At 30.9% G+C, this 18514-nt stretch overlaps 1 protein-coding gene across 2 annotated transcripts; it reads left to right on the top strand.

Annotated features, from left to right (window-relative positions):
* Nucleotides 1–1682: 1682 nt before the first annotated feature.
* On the top strand, nucleotides 1683–18247 carry LOC112684654 (organic solute transporter alpha-like protein). 2 transcript variants are annotated; one of them, XM_025556274.1, is made up of 8 exons: nucleotides 1683–2038; nucleotides 2397–2450; nucleotides 7956–8354; nucleotides 14875–15026; nucleotides 15219–15457; nucleotides 15701–15797; nucleotides 15993–16245; nucleotides 17584–18247. In XM_025556274.1, exons 3-8 carry the CDS (start codon nucleotides 8072–8074, stop codon nucleotides 17778–17780), a joined length of 1221 nt encoding a protein of 406 aa, XP_025412059.1. In that variant the 5' UTR covers nucleotides 1683–2038; nucleotides 2397–2450; nucleotides 7956–8071; the 3' UTR covers nucleotides 17781–18247. The 2 variants fall into 2 exon arrangements, with proteins under 2 accessions (XP_025412059.1, XP_025412058.1); XM_025556273.1 differs by lacking the exon at nucleotides 2397–2450.
* The last annotated feature ends 267 nt before the right edge of the window (nucleotides 18248–18514 follow it).

The raw sequence follows: 18514 nt of genomic DNA, 5'->3' as shown, positions 1-18514 counted from the left end.
TATTTCAATAATATGTTTATTGTTATTTTAATAATGTTTGTTTTCTATGATTCTGTATATTATATACATTTGACATTTTAAATGCATAGAATCTAAAAGTATTAACAAATACATATATGGTGTTTCCCAATAGTAAAAGTTACTTTTAAATCATAAATTTAGCCTCCACTTTAGTTTTAATATAAATTATAATTAATAAAATAAAATGTTCGACAAATGTCAGAAACACAACTGTTTTTTTTCGTGCATTATAGTTTATAAGATTGATATCGTATTGATTATATATGGATTTTGATGGCTACTGTAATTTCATTTTATATGTAACATACGAGTAAATTTAACACTCTCTATTTTATATTAGTCGTCTTTCGATTCTAAAAATAACATAATTATTTACTAATAATTATGTTCATCATTGATTTGTATGTATATATATATTTATAAGAAAATTAATTTTGCGATTTATTTAGTAAATATATATATATAATAAATCCTAGAGGATTAATTTTTATTTAACTGTAATAATAATATTTTTAATTGCAGAAAATGAATTTTTGAAGAATTTAATTATAATGGATTAAAGACAACAATATTTTTATAATAACATTTTCACACTATTTACGTAGTTTTTGATCAACATTACGTTATTTTTATTGACCTACAGAATATGCTTTGAAATTCGTTCATTGTAGTAAAACCGATATAAATATTTAATATTTTTCATTTACATAAAATTGGAAATAAAACATTAATTTTAAAAGGAATTATTTGAACATAAAATTGTCTAGTAATTTAACGTATTAAATTAAAATATTTAATATACAAACTTAGAAATAAAGTTAATCAAGTTGTTTTTAAAATTTTAAAAATAATATTTTATGTCAATACATTTTAGGTAATAATAACCAAAGTATGTATATTTCTTAACATATCTATGTCTACTAAGAACTCATTTTAAATAATCTTTCCTATTAAAATAAATTAACCCTACATTAAAAACTGCAGTAGCTATTATACATCACGATAAAATTTCAATTTGATCTTAACTCTTATTTATATATTCTATACGAATGTCTCCTTTATGTCGTATATATGATCTATGACTCTTTAGGATACGTTTCTGCATCTAGATTATTTTTCTTTTTTTGGTAGAAGTCGCATGTTAAAATTCATTAAAAAAAAGTTTAGTGCACAATCTAATTATCTTCTTTGGAAATCATGGTGATTTTAACTTTTAAATCATTTTCTTTTTTCTACAAAAAGATTGCCGACCCTTTCTGTTGGTGGACGATAGCAAATTAAAGTGGAAAGGTTACGGAATAGATAAATTTATGTAAGCTGTTTAAGTACTCACGAGTGTAACAGTAATAGGATGTTGTCGAATGACATTGTTGTTATCAATGTTGGTAAGATTCTAACCAATACGACTCTAGTACAGCAGTAAAATATATATTACAATAATATAATTATTGAATAAAATGTATACAATAATGGACAGTAATCGTCTTAATAAATAAAATAAAATAAAATAAAACAAAAAAATGTCTAACCGTCTACTCGTGTAACACGGATATACGCATATTAAATTATGCCGGTACTACCCCACTACCGCTGCCGCGGTTATCGCTTTCTACTCGCGAAGAGGAGAAAAAAATCGCTGGCGATTGGCAGGACGCCGTCGACACCGCAGCACACTGTACTCGCGAGCGTTGCTGCCCGTTGCCGCGGCCAGTTAGTGGTGACATGGTGCTCGCCCCGAGATGACCGACTGTGTGCGTTGACTGCGATCCAAGAGCTCGAAGACACGGCAAATCGGTACAAATGCGACGACGGTAGTATAGATTTTTCCGGCTGAGAAATCAACACAAAAATCTATTTTACGCACCCAGACCATACAACATGTCTGTGAACCGCCGTAGTGTTACCGAGTGCTAAGGTTCCTCAGCTTTGAAGTATTTTCACACCGTGCTCGTATTTCTGTCATACGCGGTGTATAGACTTCAACGATCGTACGGCTCATTCGACTGACGCACACGTGGTAAGTTTCGAAAACATAAAATTTCGATAAAAATGACGATTGAATCATGACGTATATTGTGTAGAAATATTATTATAATGTGTTCGGTGCCGGATTTGGCGGGGGTGCCTCGAGGTATCTCGAGGCAATTTCTTAGAGACCTCAGATACAGGTCCGAGATTTCCATAATGGCATAATAATAATTTTATCATCAAATATTCAATGATTCAACAAATTACTCGAATGTCGAACAAAATTATAAAATTGTTCTTCGGACTTTGATTTATTTTTAACTTATTTTTATTATTATTATTTAATCTTAACATGTATTGAAGAAATATATAATATTCAGGTATTTTTTTTTTTTTTTTTTTAAGAGGCCTCAAGAATTGCACCCTGGCCTCCTAAGACAGTACAAAAATCCGGCGCTGTAGTATGTGTATTGTGTACTTATTATATTAGTTTATAGATTAAGAATATTACGTATTTTCAAGAGTAATATGTGTATACAGTGGCGCCGAACCTTTTTTATATTACTCGGGTAAATTCTACTTAAGAGTACCCACCAAAATTCATAATTAAACAGCAAGTATTGTATACCTGTGAACTATAAGTATTTACTATCTAATAATTACGTACTATTATAAAATATGTTATCATACAATAATAAAAATAATACATCTAGCACTCATTAAGTCACCCGCCCACCTAAAAAATTGTGGTGTATTTACTCCACTTGCCATACGTGTTTGGCGCCACTTTGTGTATAGCCTAATGCGTTGTATAAATTGCATATTATATTCGCATAAATATCGATCGTTTTCCCGAGCACAAATGGTCACATATACGAGTTTTTTCAGTTTTGCAATATTTCCTGTATGTTTCCACACGCGGCTCGTAGGTACCTATCTACCTACTTTTTTGTGGATCTACAGAGAAACATCGAACGCGCACCTACGTGGTTTTTGACACGCGCCGCTAAACTTTCGTCGGTTTGCGGTTTGTTTACGTTTTAAAATACATTTAAAACAGTAACGCAAAACGAACGGATACTTATTATAATTTTTTTTTTGTAATCACTGAAAGTCGATAAGTTTGTACGTAGTCGATCGGAGGTTTATATGATATATTGATCTGTCAAAATTCCTATGCGAAAGGTCATAATTTTTTAGTAATTTTGATATAAACCTTGAAATTAAAAAAGTACAATCTTTATTTTAAAAAAATAATAATAATATAAAAAAGGAAAAGTATTGGTATTTGGTGTTGACGGTTTTTTTCTAGTAACGTGTGATATCCGTGATGAAAATTCGACACGTTGTTTCACCACTAGTCACGGTGGTACTATTTCGTAACATAGGACACGTGAAAAACATAGAGACGGCACAATAATAAAAAAAAATTACCGCCTCAATAATGCAAAATTATTCAGTGTTGGAATTTAAAAAAATATTTTTAAACTTATTTTTTCAGAAATTTTTTGTTAATTTTTTGTGTAACTCATTTCTCCGGATGATTAGCATATTGAAACAAATCAAGGGCAAAAATAAGTACAGCTAAACCTAGTCTTCCTATTCGCATTCAAAAAATTATTTTTCTTTTATACAATTTTTCCCGTTAAATACTATTATTAATTAATATTATTATTAGTTAAACAATTTCTACAGCAATATTTATGAATATTTATAATTCTAAGTATAATAAGATTTGACACCTACTTTGTATATAGATTCAATTGAGAACTATTGTATGTATTTAAACTAATTTAGTTAATTTTCTGAACACATTTTTTAATATTAATCTTCAATACTATTGAATTAATAAATATATATTTTATAATATAAATAGTAGTAATATTTAGGTATACACTAATTGTGTAATATACACTAATATGAGAATTATGCATAAAATTAGAAAATATAAGAAACAATATTGCAACGGGGATATTTATGTGAAACCAAAAATTATAATAGAGCAGCAGGTGTTTGAGTAACTAAAATATTTAAAATTATTATAAAAGAATCAATTTTGCCAACCACTCCTTGGACCCTACTAGTTTTCATTGCGAAATTCATTCGTAGGTTATTAATTACTTTAAAATAATAAGTACACACCAGTTTTGTGTATAGATATTGTTATAAGCTCACGTTCGTTACGGAGTACAATAGTGTAGATTTTAATGTTTGTCTGACATTTTCACTCTATCGTAACAATACTATATGATGGTACCCAGGTGATACGTTAATTTTATATTAATTATAATAACTACTGATCATTAAACATATCATACATGCGAAAAAAAAATTCAAACTTTATGCCAACCACTCATATAATTATGTAAAACTTTGCTTTATCGAATAGAAATGCTGAATACGTTTTATTGATTTACGTAACCATCACCAAAGGATATTAAATCAATTTCCATACTACATATTTTAACTAATTTAAAATCATGCATAATTTTTATTTTTTTATCCGTTTTATTCGACTGTGAAAATATAATTCAATATTTGAACATATAATTTTTAGGAATGAGGTAATAGAATTTAAGTGAAAACCGGATTGGACAAGTATGAAGTACTTTCGTGATGAATAATTAAATATAATGGTGGTGTATCTATAACCACGAAGTGAATTCTTGTATACCTGTAACATAACTTATACTTATAAATACTATAACTCTTTTTATTTAATCGAGTTTTATAAGGATCAGGAATAGTTTAAGATGGGATTTATTATTAAAAATGCAGTTAAAATGCTTCATACAATATAAATTATACAGTGTTTCAGTTTCAGCAGAATTTTTCAATAGAGAGGGGGTTGAAAATAAATGGTTACTCAACTGACACAAGATCAAGTTTGAAAAATAAAGAAAGTTCTTTCTTAGTTCTTACTTATATTAAGCATAAATATAAAAAAAAAATATGAAAAAAACTAACTGTAAAATGGAATAATAAAAATAATGACAATAAAATACATTTTTCTTTTGTCCAGTCTTTAAAAGCTTTTAATACATTGAATTCTTTGCTATTTGAAAAAACAATCTTCATATATTTATATAATATACAATTTTTTTTAATGGCATTGTTATGTTAAAATTGGCCTGCCTAAGATTTCAAACACCTGGAAAAAAACTGAAATGATGCTTTTAGTATTGTATCTACTGCTTTAATAATATTTTTGGTAACTGAACAAACTTTTTCTTTTATGATTATTACTAGTATATGATATTAATTATTGTTAATACTACTTATAGTATTTATTGAAATACCAATGATTACGTTTTGTTTTTATTGTTTTTTCATTCATAGAATGATTTTATAACGTTGAGATTTTAATTTCTATTTTGGTCAGCGTATACTTGTAAAAAGTAATTTTTTTCACAAAAATCTTAACATTTTACAATATTAATTTATTATCTTAGAAGTTAATAGTATAAAAATAATTAGTAGTGACCTCATAAATTACCAGAATTCTATGCTTACTTGAGTTACGGTTTTCTGTATATTATTTAATTATTTACCTGTATTATCTACTTGTGTAGTTCAGTGAAATGAAATAACTAGGACAGTAAACACAAATCTCCTTATTAAAAAAACAAAAAAAAATGTTATACAACATATAAATATATTTTAATTTAAAGTTAATTATGTTTCGATATAATATGCTTATAAGTTATGTTTATTTGAAACTAACTACACTATAATATAAATTATAATATTTAATATAATATATAATTTTATATAATCTTATGCCAAACGCACATTATAATGTACATTGTAATATTTACGGTCCAGATGCTCAGAATCTTCAGAAACTTGGTAAATGGCTTAATTGAATGCCTCTCACCATGTATAACAAGAAAAATTTTTTTTTTTAAGTTTAAATAATTCGGGTGTGAAAGGGTTAATAGATTTACAATATACAGTTCAGTCATCTATTCAATGAATAATAACGCACTTTAATTTAAATTAATCCTTGTCGATTTTGTCACTTCTTATTTGATTGTTTTCATGCAGTTGTTATAGTATTGTTTTTATCATTAATTATTATAATATAATATCTGAGCTAAAAAATGTTCATTATCATTGTTTGATTTACACAAGTAGGTTATTCGTAATCATAAATGTTATAATTATTATAATTATAACAATTAAATCATAGGTACATGTGTATTTGAATTATTAGAATTAATTTTATCATATCAGAACAGGATGTCTAGATAGATTTATAAATGATACACCTTAAAATATTATTTACATCAATTTTTCTATAGTTAAATTACTGTAATAACATATTCTAAGTATATAATAATATATTTTTTAATACAAATCTATTTTTTTTTATTTTTGTAATTATATTTAGTAAACTTTTATGATTTTTTACAACATAGTATAATTAATGAATAGTTTATATTTATAAATAAATAAATAATGGTTTTGACCATGTATGAACTGCACTCGAATAATGCTTATATCCCCCATTATTATTATTATTTTTGTTATTATCAGTCATCAGGTCTAGCAATTAAATAATAATAGAGGATTATTAAAAACAAAGTGTTACCTACAATTTAGTTATTAATACAGTCAACTCGCGATATTTCAAGGGACCGAGCAAAAAGTATGTTACTTCGAAATTCATTATATCAAAAGCATAAATTAACAAAATTTGTTTAAACAATATTTAAAAGAAAATTTAGATTTTATTATATTTTTATAATAACATACCGACGTACAATATTAAATTATTATTAAATATTTTATTAGATACATTCATACATTTTTGTTTATTATATACATACTTCTTTTTTTTTAAAAAAAAAATCAGTTGCGCTTACACGGTTAATAGTGTTATCCAAATTTAGAATATAGCAAAATACAATGTCGTAAATATCAAATAAATCGTAAATATCGTAGATAGTGTTGTAAGGGGATGATTAATATTTTGGAGGAGTGATTATTCTTCTCCAAAATAATTTGTGGCTTAAATAATGTACAATAAAATGTTTTACATATATCTTGATTTGTTGTTACTACAATACGATATTTGGGGAGGCGATAACTCCTACCCCCCCCTACTGAAATTACTTACCTGTTTGAAAATTAGTAGTGCTCAAGAAATATTTCTGTTTGATTATTGAATTATTAATTGCAATGTGTTGGAGTCATAGATTTATACATAATTATGTTCCACATTCAACAGGGTTGGTGAAAATTCGAGAGAAATAGTTTCGTTCGGAACAACTTAATAATTTAGTTACTCGTTCGCAATATAATTCAGTACATATATACGAGAGTGTTTTAACCGGGAAGTTGATTTCTATAGCCTATACAAAAGATTTTTAGCTCCAAACAACAGCCTGTTGAATATGTAGCGTAAATACTCATTTTCATTAGACAACAAGAGTTTACGTTTAGTGTACAACTATAATATCTCAAGAGGATGCCACCCACCTGCACGCGTTGTCTCCGTTCGACACAAGTACAACATAACAAATTTGCATTCAGTAGTTTCAATGCAGTGATTTTAGCCTTAATATTAAAGTGAACTGATCTATTATAATACTTTAAACGAAGAATATTTTCTGTGTTCAGTCGGTAGATATTTTTCCGATATTTTGATTTCTAAGCGAGTTATGAGTTTTTTTCAATCGTAATATTTACAAACTCATGACTCACTTAGAAATTAAAAGATCGCAAAAAAGAGAATACGGTGTTCCCTTAAAGTATTATTGTAGGTCAGTCTATTGCAACATTATTAAGCAAACATTAATACATTTCAACTACGGAACGCAAATTTGCTATGTACTGCTGTTTGTCCGACGACGGAGACAACACACGCGGGTTTGACGTCCTCTAATCGTGTTCGCGTATCACGATGATCTTATCGAGTTTGACGCCAGTTTCGATTATTAATTATTAAGTTACACACATAGGTATCTCCGCGTGTATAGCAGGCCGCAGAGGAGTGCACTCATCCGCTGCAGCTGCAAGTCGCTGGGCCTGCACAAGCCGTAACTGCAACACACGCCGGGCGATATTATTGGCCGAGATGACGTCGATGGACCCGATTGACGTGTACATGACGGGAGACGTGGACTACTTGACGGACCTGACCACGATGGCGCACCAGGAAGTCGCGGCGGAATCCGCGAACGTCACTGTCGCATCCCCGGGCCGTCTGCTGTCCGTCGACTACCAGTTCGCGTCCAGCAAGTTGTTGTCCACGCCACCGACCACCGCGGCAGCGGCCATCGATTACGCGGTCAGGAACGTCTCCGTGGTTCTGTGCCATCCGTCCACCGGCATACCGTCCGTCGACGAATACTTTACCGGTAAGTGACGAGCTCACGTGACAATATTGCACTCTCAAGTCGGGTTAATGCAGTGCATTGCCGTAACGAGCAATTTTTAAAGTTTGTGATCTCCCCTCCCTCCCTCCCAATACACGACACGAATCTGTTATTTATTGGCTACCTGTTGACGTGTTATATCATCGGTTTATCTAAAAAATCTATTAAGATCAGTAACCACACGTTCAAGATTTATAAGATTAAATGAGCTTCGTGGTAGCGCATGGTTACTGCTGTTCGGTAACAAGTGACGTGACTCAAATTCCACGTGTAACATACGTAGAACACATGAATATATAATATATAAGAAATATGTATGGTATACTTAATTAAATTTAACCACATGGGTTAGCCGATCGGAGACGGTTATTTTATACGTTACGTACTCGTGTCTAGCGTGAATCCAATCATTGCGACACGTGTGGGTACTGGTAGACACGGTCGGTTCTCATTTCAAGGGGAATCACGTGGTCGAATTCAAGCCATAAAGTTTTTTTAATAGCGATTCACAACCAGATTTATAGAATTCTGCTTCTATAAGTTCCATAATATTTTACCGAATGGAAAAGTAATGAACTTTATAAATAAAATTGAAATCGATTATATTGATAGTTATAAATTATATTATATAAAATACTCGTCCTCGTTTGGTAGATATTTTACTATTTTAAATTAGTTCAATCATTATTTTGATAAAAAATATATATATATATATATAAATTAAAAAAAAAACGCTCGTAATTATAACCCTTGTATATTTATTTATATCGTATTAATTTGCACAACCCGAGGCCCAAAAACTGCAATTCTCAAAAATCTTTTCTTAATACACCTATTCATAGTAAAATTCTCTCAACATTTCGAATTAATCTGCATAACAGTTTTGGCTGTACGATTATCAGTCAATCAAATACTGAGTAGTACTTGAATTACACACACATATATATGTGTGTGTGTGTGTATAAAAACTAAATAAATGTAAAATATTAATCGAATCAAATGTAAAAAATTCTCGAATTTAAACAAAGTAAATATGATATTTTGAATAATGAGCATGGAAAAATCGTCATACATGAATACCTACAGAGCTATTAATAATTTAGTCATTAACCTAATACGATATGATCTATGTCAGTGACGTACATTCGATCTTGCTCTGGGGAGGGTTTAACAAAAATAATCATAATCTTTTTTTTTTTCTTTGTACAGATAAATAAGATAAATAACTGTTATAAACAGTTACTATTTTATACAACTATTTTACCAATTTACAGTTTACTTTACAGTAAATTAATAGCTATTGGAATATAAAAACAGCATAGTTAACAAACATTTTCAAACAACTATCAATATAATTATTTAATTATCATAATATTTGTATAGTTGTATATTTTAAGTTCAAAGCGTAATAATGAAACTACGAATATATTACACGTCATCAATAATAAAACAATTTTCTTTCTTTTTTTTTTGGCCTGGGGGGGGGTTTAACCCAGAAACCCTCCCCGTATGTACGCCACTGATCTATGTAATATAAAATATATATGTATTTAAATAAATTAAATAGGTATGCGATTAACCGCAACGAATGTCATAACAGGTACTGGGAAGTGCGCTAATCAACAATTATAAGAAAATTATTTTATATGCTACTGTGTATTTATGTGTAATAGTTTGAATCAAACTTAATACTAGGATCTCTCTTGAAATCGTGCTATGACATAAAATATGATGACTAATAATAACTATTGGGGAGATGAATTTGTAGTGTCAGTGTCTGATTATCTACACGCCAATAGATTGGATAATATAATGAATTTAGTCTAATTTTTATTTCATTTTAAAATGTTTCTACCATTATATTGTATATTGACTTGATTGAATGAATCGAATTCAGTATGAGAACAATGTTAATGATAACGTGAGTGGTTGTTATGTATACACGTATTTTGACGTATGGCGGCAATTCACACAGAAGAAGGCTGTCATGGATACATTCATGACTAGGCACTTTTTGTGTGGTATACTAGATCTTTTTTCTATAATCGGATATCAACTATCTGTAATATTTGAGTCGATTGACAGTTCTATTTCCGGAATTTTGTGTTACTAACGCAATATTGTATAACTTGAATATTATATAATATTTCACCCTTACGCGTCGTGCTTCATCTTGACATCTGTAATATTATGATTTGTAGTAAGAAAATAAAGACAAATCCGTTCATCAGCAATCCTGACTATTTCATGTATTTCCGCTTTTATAGATTCTGGTTGAAAGGAACAATATACTAAATCAATTTGTGTTAATAATAAATTTTAAATATTCAACAAGATAAACGTTTTTAAGTTAAAAAAAAAAAAATCATGATAAATCCACTTTCAGAAAAATTATCTCTTGTTTTCACTAATTAAAATAAAATAATTAAAATTATTGAATTACAAAAATACTCATATACGTAAAGAGTTGTAGGCAGAGATTTTTTTCTAGTATGTTATTAATGAACAGAAAAACACTTCAGTCAAAACTATAACCGATAGACGATAGTGATGGCAGCAACACTGTGATAACGTTTTCCTCAATTAGCTGTGTAAAATATTAATTATTGACAATCCAACATCCGCATTATCAAGGAATAATGCGAAAATCATAATTAGTATACATCCATCTGGCCCTTATACTTTTCGATAACAATAAACGTTTGATAACATTAACTGTGATTATAATAAGTGGCGACCACTGTAAATTGATTATTATTTATAAACTTAAAAACATTTTTTTTCATAAAATTATTATTTAATGAACACATTTAGAAAATACGTATAAAATATGTATGTTATATATTGCTGTAAATCATTTAATGTTTATGTATTTTTCGTAACGTTTATAACGATTTCTAATCGTTTAAAATTCAACACTCGATCGAATGATGACGCGTTTTGTTGAATAACAAAAAACCCAGCCAATACGAAAAAAACAATTAGTTACATAAAATGTATCATTATGCTGTTAACTATATGAATATATTTTATTTAGGTAAAATTAATTGATGAAATTAATTTATGTTAATGAAAAAAATTTAAAAAATCGATTACATTATTATTATAAGTAAATTAATGTCCATATTCAATATAAAATAGTTATATTATATAATGTATAAAACGAATTATATTCGTACATTCTTGTAGAGGAAAAGACAAAATTATGTAAAAGTACCACCTGCGGTTTTCATTAAATAATTTTAAATTATTAATATTTGTAATAATTTTAACTCCAAATATGCGTAATCTATATCAATCATCAGTGGATATTCCTGACTTTTCGATTCCTATACGAATCACGACTTAATCCATAAATCACATTCTACTACGATTAAGTTTTCATTGAGTATATTTTAAAATTTGAAGAAACCAGAAATTAATTCATCAGGTCGTTGAGCCGAATTCGTATTGGTTATATTTGTATACGTTTCCTTAAGATTCAAACATTACAGATGAATTACTGTTAAAACGTGATTGTTTGCGAATGGTTCTTACATCCGTCCTTGTTTCGGCCGAAATAAAAAAAAAAAAGAAATAGAAAATTGCGGGTGAAAAAAGAAAATTGTTGCGAAACTAACGCGTGAACATAATAATTGTGTAGGATTCCACTTTTTTATTTATTTTGTTTTTTACGCGTACAAATATCTTGTGAATCGCATAAATTCTTATAACTCTTAAATGATTCGCGGTCGTTTGGACACGGATTTTGAACATGTTTCAAGGTTGCCGCGGCCGAACGTCGTTTTCTTTGTGTGTCTCCATTGATAGTTTTTCCATTGGACGATTCGCCTAAGATACTTACCGGTAACGCAAACATTATCGTTACACGTTTATGGGTAATACGTTAAAATATATTTCCAATTGCGCAATCGGACGGAGGTGTCACCTCCGAGTATGTAAGTAGGTATATCCAACCCATGGCCTATGGGCACTCTGTAACAGGTACAAAATATACACTCGTGCCGTTAATGCTATTATATTGCCAACTTATTATATCACACACGTGTGCTGCACCACGCGTGCCGCAGAGGAATGGTCAACGTGACGGTGGTGGTGTTCCAGTGGACAGACCACTTTCACCAAACATCTCTGTCTCTTACAGTCCCACTCTCATTTTCGTTCATTTTTTCTCTCCGTTTCCGTACACACCGTACTACCGCGTATACATTACGTCATACATACCCGTTAAAGAGCAGATATTTGTTGCCTTGAACCATTTTTTTTTTTTTACGTCGAACGCATCCGGAAAACGATAATATTACGATAAATCGTATTATGAACTTATGTCCAGGCATGTATATTTTTTACGCAACCATCGAATAATACGAGGACTGGTTTACGACCATCTATTACGCCACTATTTTGATCCGACGGGCACCGGTTCTGGGAAATTGAGTTATAAATAGTTTTAACATTATTTACGGCACTGCAGTGCACTGATCTTCAAAATTTGAGAAGAAAAGAATTATTAAACGAAAAAAAAAAAAAAAAAAACGTGAGCACCATATATGCACTCTTTACAATCCAAATTACGAAGTACGTTCACTGTGGGTGTGTGTAGATTTTTATGTTAAGCACAGTAAACATTTCATCGATCAAATTATATCTCTTAGAAACGGCCCCCCGTATAATGCAATTTATTTTTTATTTTTTTCATTTTGGTGAAGTAGGTATAAAACTAATTTATATTATAATTTTACTATATTCCAGAAATATTCGAATACGCAGCAATACTACGACTCAAAACAATAATAAAACATATCTAGAAGTAATTTACTTATTTAATGTTTTAGTCAAAGTACACACCCAGAAATTATCAGAAATTCTTTACTCGGTTTTGCTGGCGAGTTAGACCTACCCAAAATAAACTAAACCGTTCAAATCAAATTAACTCTTAAAATTGTCAGTTTGGTTATGAATAACACACTTTATTTTACTCGTCCAGTACATCCATTTTTCGGCCAAATATGAGTTATAGGTTTTGAGTTAAAGTTTTATATTTAAATTTACCAATTATTAAATCAATTTGACAAAATTATAGAAAATTTACAATTTTTACTCTGTCTCTGATATGTTTTTCTCAGATCTTGAATGTGAGTAGGTACATATAGAACAATATAAATATAAACAATATCATTTATCTAATGCTTTCACGTTTTTTTTTATTCAAGTTACACTATGACGTTAAGTTAAATACATTTAAATAATACATGGTTTAACATTATTATAAAAAATACAACGCCATAATAAGCTCGAAAAAAATTAATTAAATAATGTAAGCGTGGACGAGGGTTATCGAGATATTAATAAAAGTAAATAAAAAATGTTCGTATAATTTCAAAACAAATTAGAACGATGGTCAACATTTAGGTTAAATGTACTACAATATCACAATATCTAATAATTTGAGTTCTTAATTGGTATATACATAAATATGGTATATACATTTTATATATAAATAAATATACAGGGGTAGACTGGCAGAGTAGATAATTGGTCATACCCACCCAGGCCCTCTAGACTTTTATATTACCTTAGTCTACCCCTGTATATGTGTATATTATGTGCCTACTCAATTAAAATGATTACATCTTCTATTTTAAAACCAATTTGCTTAAAAAAAAATAAAAAAAATATTACATAATGTTCCAAAATAAATCCATTGGAAGCGTTAAAATATATTACAATATACTTTAAATATACTCTACAATATACTACGTTCAACGTTCGTAAAGTAAGAACAACAGTCCGTTCGTGCAATGTTGCTAATTAGTATTAGTAATTAGACTCAATCTTACTATTAAGCTATGTATAAGATTTGAAGTTTTTTTTTTTTCAACAACAATACCAATTATAATGTTATTGTGGTTTTGAATGCGCTCGTTCATTATTACACTATTAAAATATTGGAGCATGATTGTTTTTATAAGAAAAAAAAAAAAAGAAAAAACGCTCATCATTGCGGGATGCTTTCGGGTTTTTCCTGATCAGGGTCACCATACTCGGAAACTTATTACGAATACGATATGATTATGATAGTTTTTTTTTTCTTTGTTCACGGTCCATTTTTTGCCCGTGTAATCCGATCCCGCGCATCTTAAGATAATAATCATTATCAATCGTCGACCCATAACGTGGATTAGACGTAATTTCGTTATGTATATATAAAAAAAAAAAAAAAAAAAAAAATGAAAATTCTCAGATAAAATACTATTGGAGCAACGGTCGAACTCGTCGCATAAGAATTCGCGTGGTTATTATACGAGCATGATTGTGTATAGTAGGTAGCGGTACCTATGCGTATTATGTTTTTACGATGTACACATTATACTTGTATGATCTCACGTCCGTGCACCGATTATCCACACTCGTGCGTCGTATTCAAATGTTATACGTATAAAATGCCCATTACCCTTAAGGTATTTGAAATTGATATTATTATTATTATTTCCTTTTACAGCTATAAACTTGACGGGAGTGACGATATTCACGGTAGGAGCGGTGATCGTGTTCTCGATCCTTTACCTGTACGTGGACACTCTGAGGTGCATCATCAAAAACGCGCCGCCAATGGTGAAAACCCATTCGGCGTTCATACTCAGCGTATACCCGGTAAGCGGTCGCGCGTACGTTTTCGCACGGTCATCGCGCGTATATTGTCTTCGCGGCGGACCGTCGGCGCACAACACAATTAACCGTAACACAATATAACATTGTGATACGCGCACGTGTAGTGCGTACGATTTCGCGCGTTTAACGTCACGTAATAACAATGCGCGTTTGTCGGTCCAACTATGTGCACAGGTCGTTGCCGTGGCCACGTATTGCGCCATCCTCGTGCCCAGAGCTCATCTGCTCGCCGAAGCCATGACTCAGGGCATGTTCATGGCTTCGATGTACCAGCTGTTCTGCCTGTTCATGGCCTACTGCGGCGGCGAAGCAAATCTCATCGCTTCGGTGAAACCGCAGTCATTGGACATGCAAGTTCCACCCTGTTGCTGCTGGCCGTGTTGCTTTTTCCTGCCAAAATTCACGCTTACCAAGTACGATATACGGATTGCCAGTGAAGGCTTGCTTTAAGGTTTTAACGTTAGACTACCTTCTGCTGGCTGTTAATATTTTAAAACCTCTTACGACTTACTACGATTGCTTATGCACTCTCCAAGCCCTTTGTATTACGTATTCACGCTCTGGGCGTTCTGCTACATGCGACGATAACAATAGGGCGTTAATAAAAAAATCGGCCCGTACCCATACAGTAAATCACGTTTTTTTTTTGAGTTTAGGAAACATTTGAGACACTTGAGAATGTTGGTGCTACAGCTGCCCGTTGTTCAAGGTTTCGTATACATGGTGTTACTCGTCATGTGGGCCGAAGAAGAGGTAATTATAATAATAACAATAATCAGGATCATTTTGGAGATTTCCTCCTACCATACTTCGAAACCGTGAAATACGGTCACGTCCAATATTTTCACCATGCATGTGATCGTTTTATACACATGATTATATCATAAGTTCATACAATTATGTCCACCCGTAGTGATTATACTACTCTTTTAAAATTTTGATTTTTAGAGCTTGTACCAGGTCAACTACATGTACATGCAACCGTTTATCGTGATATCGATCATATGTGGTATGTGGGGGATTTCGATGACCATGCGAGTACTGGGCGATATCCTCAAAAATCACAACATGCAAGGAAAATTCGTAGTGCTCCAGCTTGTGTTGGTGTTGGCCAAATTCCAGGGACTTGCGTTCAGGGCGATGGTGTGGGCGGAATGGTTGCCTTGCAAGCCTCCCATTTCTCCGACCGTCTATGCAAACCGTACGTATTATTGTTTCATATGCATAGGCGTTAGGCCCGTACTGGCTGCTCTTTTGGGGCGGTTACAAAAATATTTAAGGGCGCCTTAAATTTTGTTATTTAATCCTTTAGGTTACCTATGGCCTAATAAATTACAGATTAAAGAATCATAATTTAGGTTTAACGCTTGTCTTCACAAAAATAAAAAGTTTTTCAATGACGTATTACTGAAAACCATGGGGTTATTACTTGTTAATGAGAAACAATGGATATCCCTCCAAAATATTAAAGTAGCGGTAATTTTTATGGGCGCATCATGCATCGTAATTTTCATGGGCGCGTCGTGCCTCTGCCCGGTTGCCCGGTGGGTCAGTACGGGCCTGCATAGTGTGCTGTCGCGTCTACACGTGCAGTGCAACTAGTAGTGATTATAACATACTTCATGTTAAATAACCGAGATGAGAGTAATACGTGTAAAAAATTCTGTAAAATATACAATTATTATGAAAAAATATGATATAACGTTATATAATAACCAAATAAGGTCATGATAAAATGTATTATAATTTAATCTGAGATGATTATTCAATAATACATAAAATAGAAAGTAAGATGAGGAATTAAGCCTAACCCACAGAAATTACCAGAATTAATATATAATAATCATCATCAAAATAGTAAAACCCATAAGATTTGGTTAATAATAAATAGGTAAAAAATAAAATATATAATTACTATCAAAATATTAGAGCATCTCAGTATTGTGCTATTGTTAGTGTAATGATCGTACGGGAATAGAGCAATATTAAAGTGTTTATAGTAAAGCAGTAATTAAAACATAGTCATTTCAGTAAAACTTAGTAAGAGAGTCCATTTTACTTCTCAAAAATTTAACACTTTAATTCAATTGTGATTCAATAAAGTATTAAGAATTGTAAAAGAAGTGCATTTTAATTATTGACACAAAAAACCCTTAATCTGATTTAATCAATATGGATTGGCCTTAACATACGATGATCGTTGTACATACAATGCAACATACGATAGGTATATCTGAATTCGTTCAGAAACGTCAGAATTGGTTCCCGAATTGTTATAAGGGGTATTTCCGAATTGGCTCCAAAATTCTCGGGTTAAAGCTTTTTTAATTTTCCTACCCATTTTATACATACTTAGTACTGTCTACATATTATACAGGTATGGTTAGAAATTGTGGTTTATGTCATAAAGTATATCATTTTTATATCGATGTTTGCATTTATATGGTTATATGGTTTTCGTTCGAAACGCGCTTCGTTTATGTAGTTTATATACTGTTATTTTAACGGAGTACTAATAACTTGGAAATATTTTTCGCAGTGATATACAACTCTACCATGTTATGGGAGATGCTGGTATTGGCTGCTTTAGCTCGGAAGCTCTACAAGAAACCGTTACCTGAACAGTGTTTCGTTGACCCTCCAAAAATCACATGTTGCGTAGACATGCCCAGTAACCAGGAGAATAATAACATCATAATCGGCAGATACAATCAGTGTTTCGACATGAACGCTTGATATGTATGAACGATTGTCGTAAGTGGCGACAGTGATGACAGTGGCGACGTTGATGTAGACGGCGACAACGACACGACGTACTGTGCTGTGTGGATCCGATTCTGCTTGGCTCCCGACGAGAACGCAAACACAAAATTATACTCTGTAACCAAAGACGCTTTTTTTAATATATTTTTTAATTATAACGTGTACACTTGCCGTTTAAAGTGTATACTCTGAAATATACGACATTTTTTTAAGTCTGAGACCAAGTTCCCCTTAATATTTTATCCTAATTTATTCACTATTGTATTAAATCGATAAAGCACAAATTTCCACTGGCCGTAGTTTATATTAAAATTTATATTGTTAACTCTTTTGATGTAATTTATCTATTAAGTAAATTTACCATTCGTCAGTTGTGGCAGTTGTGGTGATAATATAAAATTATCTAAAAATATACAACATGATAGACTTGGAAGTTAAAATGATTTAACCACTTTTTTAAACTCGTCGGGGTGTGTAGTGTTGTATGAGCAGTACAAGAAGCTATATATTTGTCTAACCTAAGCCTAAATTCTTTAATACTATATAAGTAATATTAACAAAAGAATATTGCATAAATGGATTTGTCTCTTAGTGCATGTACAAGTATATAACAATACAGACATATATTTAGTTATTAAAACGATTTTTTATTTTTTGTTTTGATTATAGTTAAACACAGAAATATATATGCAACTAAACTAAATAAC

This window comes from Sipha flava, unplaced genomic scaffold, assembly GCF_003268045.1.
Source record: "Sipha flava isolate LNK unplaced genomic scaffold, YSA_version1 255_pilon_pilon, whole genome shotgun sequence".
Taxonomy (NCBI): domain Eukaryota; kingdom Metazoa; phylum Arthropoda; class Insecta; order Hemiptera; family Aphididae; genus Sipha; species Sipha flava.
Note: the sequence above shows the minus strand (reverse complement) of the source record. Positions and strands in the feature narration are given on the sequence as shown.

Excerpts from the sequence above, each read along its gene's own strand:
- LOC112684654 (XM_025556273.1), top strand. The coding sequence starts at position 8,072 with ATGACGTCGATGGACCCGATTGACGTGTACATGACGGGAGACGTGGAC. Across the intron at positions 15,027-15,218 it reads TCATACTCAGCGTATACCCG|GTCGTTGCCGTGGCCACGTA; the intron begins GTAAGCGGTCGC and ends CTATGTGCACAG. Across the intron at positions 15,458-15,700 it reads CCAAAATTCACGCTTACCAA|GAAACATTTGAGACACTTGA; the intron begins GTACGATATACG and ends TTTTGAGTTTAG.